The sequence below is a fragment of the Penaeus vannamei genome, chromosome 27, assembly GCF_042767895.1.
Source record: "Penaeus vannamei isolate JL-2024 chromosome 27, ASM4276789v1, whole genome shotgun sequence".
Lineage (NCBI taxonomy): Eukaryota > Metazoa > Arthropoda > Malacostraca > Decapoda > Penaeidae > Penaeus > Penaeus vannamei.
Genome location: NC_091575.1, coordinates 29,836,804 through 29,841,715, shown reverse-complemented (window position 1 = coordinate 29,841,715; position 4,912 = coordinate 29,836,804). Strand labels below are relative to the sequence as shown.

General features: G+C 40.7%; 1 protein-coding gene across 1 annotated transcript in view; it reads left to right on the top strand.

The window, feature by feature from the left end:
- The first annotated feature begins 1,560 nt into the window (after nt 1-1,560).
- LOC138866804 (uncharacterized) overlaps nt 1,561-4,912 on the top strand; it is an 8,991-nt gene continuing 5,639 nt past the window's right edge. Inside the window, exon 1 of the mRNA XM_070140570.1 lies at nt 1,561-2,083. Within this exon, the coding sequence (XP_069996671.1) occupies nt 2,041-2,083 (43 nt within the window). The 5' untranslated portion in view covers nt 1,561-2,040. The remainder of the gene's footprint in view (nt 2,084-4,912) is intronic.

Genomic DNA, 4,912 nt, shown 5'->3' with positions numbered 1-4,912 from the left:
ATATAATAAGTAAGAAAATTAAGAAATAAGATTATCACAATATTTTCTTCTAGACTTAAGAGGAATTAAAACCATATATCAAGACAGCATTGCACGGAACCGACACTAATGATAAATCTATGACAAAGTGATTAGCGTGTAAACTTTTGTATCATCCACTCAGTACCTCGTCAACTGCCAATTAGTCACCTGGAACTGTCCCAGGTATGTAATTAGTCCCTCTAGCCCCGCCCCCCTCCCCTCCTCCCCTCCCCCCTGGCTGGAAGTAGTGACGGATGCACTACCTGGAGGTAAAGCTCAAAAAAAAAACTCCTGGTGCTTCCGGTGACCTTTGACCTCCGGGGCGTGGCCGGACGGGTCGCGGGGCCTGGTACGGTTAGGTCACGGGGGCGAACGGAGGAGCGCACATACCCCGGATATTCCAGGTTCCTTCGCGGGCGTACACGTATGCACACATGCACACGCACACAAACACGCACATACACACACAAAAACACACACACACACACACAAATACACACATGCACACACACAAACACACGCCCATACACACAAAAATCACACACACACCCGCACACACACACACACACACACACACACACACACACACACACACACACACACACACACACACACACACACACACACACACACACACACACACACACACACACACACACACACACACACACACACACACACACACACACACACACACACACACACACACAGCTCGACGACGCTACGGTAAAAAAAAAATATATCCTTCAAAACGACACAAAACGGGTAGCGGAGCCGGTGACCTACGTATTCAAGGAGGTCATCCGTCGGGGACTATTATCGACGACGGAATAGCCCTAGCCCCCCCCCCCTCCAGTCCCTCCTCCAGCCCCTTCTCCACCTCCTCTCCAGCCCCTCCTTCCTCCTTATAGCCTCCAACCCCCCACCTCCAGCCCCTCCAACCCCCCCTCATCCATCCCTTCATCCTTATAGCCTCCAAAGCCCCACCTCCTACCCCCCCTTCAGCCCACCCCCCATCCTCCATCCCCTCCTCCTTATAGCCTCCTACCCCCCACCTCCTACCCCCCTCCAACCCACCCCACCTTCAACCCCTCCATCCTCCTTATAGCCTCCAACCACCCTCTCCTTCCCCCCTCCCGCTCCCCCACCCCCTTCCCCCACCCACTCCTTCCTCCTTATAGCCTCCAACCCCCCTTCTCCAACCCCCCTCCAGCCCCCCCCCACCTTCAACCCCTCCTTCCTCCTTATAGCCTCCAGCCACCCTCTCCTTCCCCTACCCCCTCAACCCCTACCCCTACACCCACCCCCTCCTTCCTCCTTATAGCCTCCAACCACCCTCTCCTCCCCCCCCCACACCCACACCCAACCCCCAACCCCCACCCACCCCCACCCCAGCGCCAGTCCCCACCCCCCACCCCCAGCGCCAGCATTTTGTGCCTGGCAGGAACAACTGCTCCGAAGACCCGGGTATATAACACGGGTTCTGGGCGACCCCGCGGCCACTATACAGCTCGCGGGGGTCGGGTGAGGGTACGTGTGTTCTTCGGAAAAGGTTTTGTTCTTCGGAAAGGTTTTGTTCTTCAGAAAAGGTTTTATTGTGAGATAGATAACGATATATAGATATAGATAACGAGAGAGAGATATACAGCTCGCGGGGGTAGTGTGAGGGGCGTGTGTTCTTCGGAAAGGGTTTATTGTGAGGCGGTTGTTATGTAGATAACGAGAAAGATATAGAGATAACGCGTCTGTTATAATTATATAGGGAAGATAACAAGATAATTATAGGTGTAACGTGATTGGTATAATTATATATGTCAGATGAAGAGACTAATTGGTATTTGACTGGATTTTGTTGAGGTAAATATTTACGGATATAAGGAATGTGAGAAGGAGAAAGATGAACCTAAATTAGAGAGGATTTTGATAAAGAAAATAAACATCAAAGTGTATAATGACACACGGACAGCAAGAAGAAGATTAGCGAGTGGAAGAGAAGAAAAGTGTGTAGACATTTTCGCCATGGATGAAAACCTCATCAAAATCTTCATCACTCTATCATCACGTAAGTATTTTAATTGCTTGTTGTCTTTTTCTTCTTTTTTTGAAGTGTGTGCTTTCGTATGTATAATGTGCTGTTGTGCTTTCTCTTGCATCTGGTTTTAAGGTTATTACGATGTCCTGTTGTGATTTTTTTTTCATTTTGTGTGGAATTAATTTAGCTCGTTATCCGCTGTTCTTGTAAATAGATGTAATTCATTTGTCTTGTTGTTCCCGCGTATGAAGAAATAATTATTTTAATTTGTTTTGCATTCGTTCGAGTCAGTCGTGTTCTGCACTTATTTTATTTTCTGCAACATTTCAGTAATTCGTAAAACAAATTTGAATTAATTTGAGTACGTTACCCCTCAGCAAAACGTAAACAAGGCCAAAGCCGATCCAAAATAGCACTTCCTCCTACAAAATACTATCTGTAATTATCTCCTCTCTCTCTCTCTCTCTCTCTCTCTCTCTCTCTCTCTCTCTCTCTCTCTCTCTCTCTCTCTCTCTCTCTCTCTCTCTCTCTCTCTCTCTCTCTCTCTCTCTCTCTCTCTCTCTCTCTCTCTCTCTCTCTCTCTCTCTCTCTCTCTCTCTCTCTCTCTCTCTCTCTCTCTCTCTCTCTCTCTCTCTCTCTCTCTCTCTTCTTTTATTCCTTCCCTAGTTTTACTTGGACACTGACGATATAATTGAGCCCTGGCGCCAGGTAGCTCCCGGTACAGGTAAGAACTGGGGTTGAGTCGGGAACTTAAAAGGGGATACGAGCGGTTTACATTTATCGAGATGCTTCCTCTGGCGGTGTTGTGTTTTATGGTTGTGTTGTGTGTTGTTCTATATTTTTTAGTATGCGTGTTTACATCGGTGTAAAAGTTGAAAATATGCGAGAGTGTATGTATAGATGTACACAGGTATGCACGTCTGTGTACATGCATGCATATTTGAGGGAGTGGTGGAGAGGGAGGGAGAAGTGGGTAGAGAGAGAGAGAAAGGGGGAAGAAAGAGAGAAAGGGGGAAGAATGAGAGAAAGGGAGAACAGGGAAAGACAGAGAGAGATAGAGAGAGAGTGAGAATGAGTGAGTGAGTGTGTGTGTGTGTGTGAGAGAGAGAGAGAGAGAGAGAGAGAGAGAGAGAGAGAGAGAGATGTACATACACACACACACACACAAACACAGACACACACACACACACACACACACACACACACACACACACTCACACACACACAGACACACACACACACACACACACACACACACACACACACACTTACACACATACACACGCACGTACACGCACACACGCGCGCGCGAGCACACACACACACACACATTCACACACGCACACGCACACACACATTCGCACACGCACACACGCACACATACACACACACACACACACACACACACACACACACACACACACACACACACACACACACATACACGCTATATATATATATATATATATATATATATATATATATATATATATATATATATATATACAGATACATATATATAAACACGCAGAAAAAGACCTCTTCCAAGAGCTGCGTCGCTGACCTCTGACCCCCAACGGCTCAATCTCGGCCATAAACCTCAGGAGCTGCATTCCGGGTCGCGACGTGTTGTGGTTCCCGACTCGTAAACACGTCTGGTTCTTGTTTCTCAAGATCACGTGACAACTTTTTTTCTTTCTTTCTTATTATTTGTAGCTTTCCTTTATTTGTTGTTGTTTTTTTGTTTGTTTGTTTGTTTGTGTATTATCTTATATATATTATTTTTGTTTGTGTATTATCTTATATATATACATATATGTATATATATATATATATATATATATATATATATATATATATATATATATATCTTTGTATATTATTTTGTTGGTTATCTTTGCTCGTATGTTTTTATTTGTTTGTTTGTTTTTCTTTTCAATAGGATTTTGGATTTTCGTTAGTGATTCTTTGAGCGTTTTGTTGATATGTTCTAGTTTTGTGGTTTGTTTTCAATTGACGTTTCGGATCCAGTATAGCATATTTACCTACATACATATGCACGTATGTACATACATACACACATATGCACACATACACATGTATTCATACATACAAATATGTATATATATATATATATATATATATATATATATATATATATATATATATATACATACATATATATGTATATATATACATATATATGCATATATATATATATATATATATACATATATATATATATATATATATATACATATGTATGTACATATATATATATATATATATATATATATATGTATATATATATATATATATATATATATATATATATATATATATACAATATACACATAGATAAGTACACACACATACATATACACTTACACAAAATCGAACAGATACTGAAAATAAAGCACAAAGCAAGAATTTATCTTAATGTTGATATTATCATTGTCATTATTATCGTTAATATCATAATTATCAATATTGTTCTCATCATCAGTGTTATAACTATTATTGTCATTATTTATTGTTATTATTATTTTTTTTCATTATCATTATTATGATCATCATTATTATCATTAGGATTATTATCAGAAGGAGGATGATAATGATAATAACGATGATTATTACTATTGTTGTCAATATTACATGATTATTTTCATCATGATTATTATTAATGTTATTATTATCATCATTGCTATTGTCTTTATCGTTAGAATTATCATGAACATTATTATCATTATCAGTCTTAGTAATATTATCATTATCATTGTTATTGTTTTTGTTGATATCATTATTACAGTCAATATTATTTCTATTAGTATTACTATTACCATTATCATTATCATTATT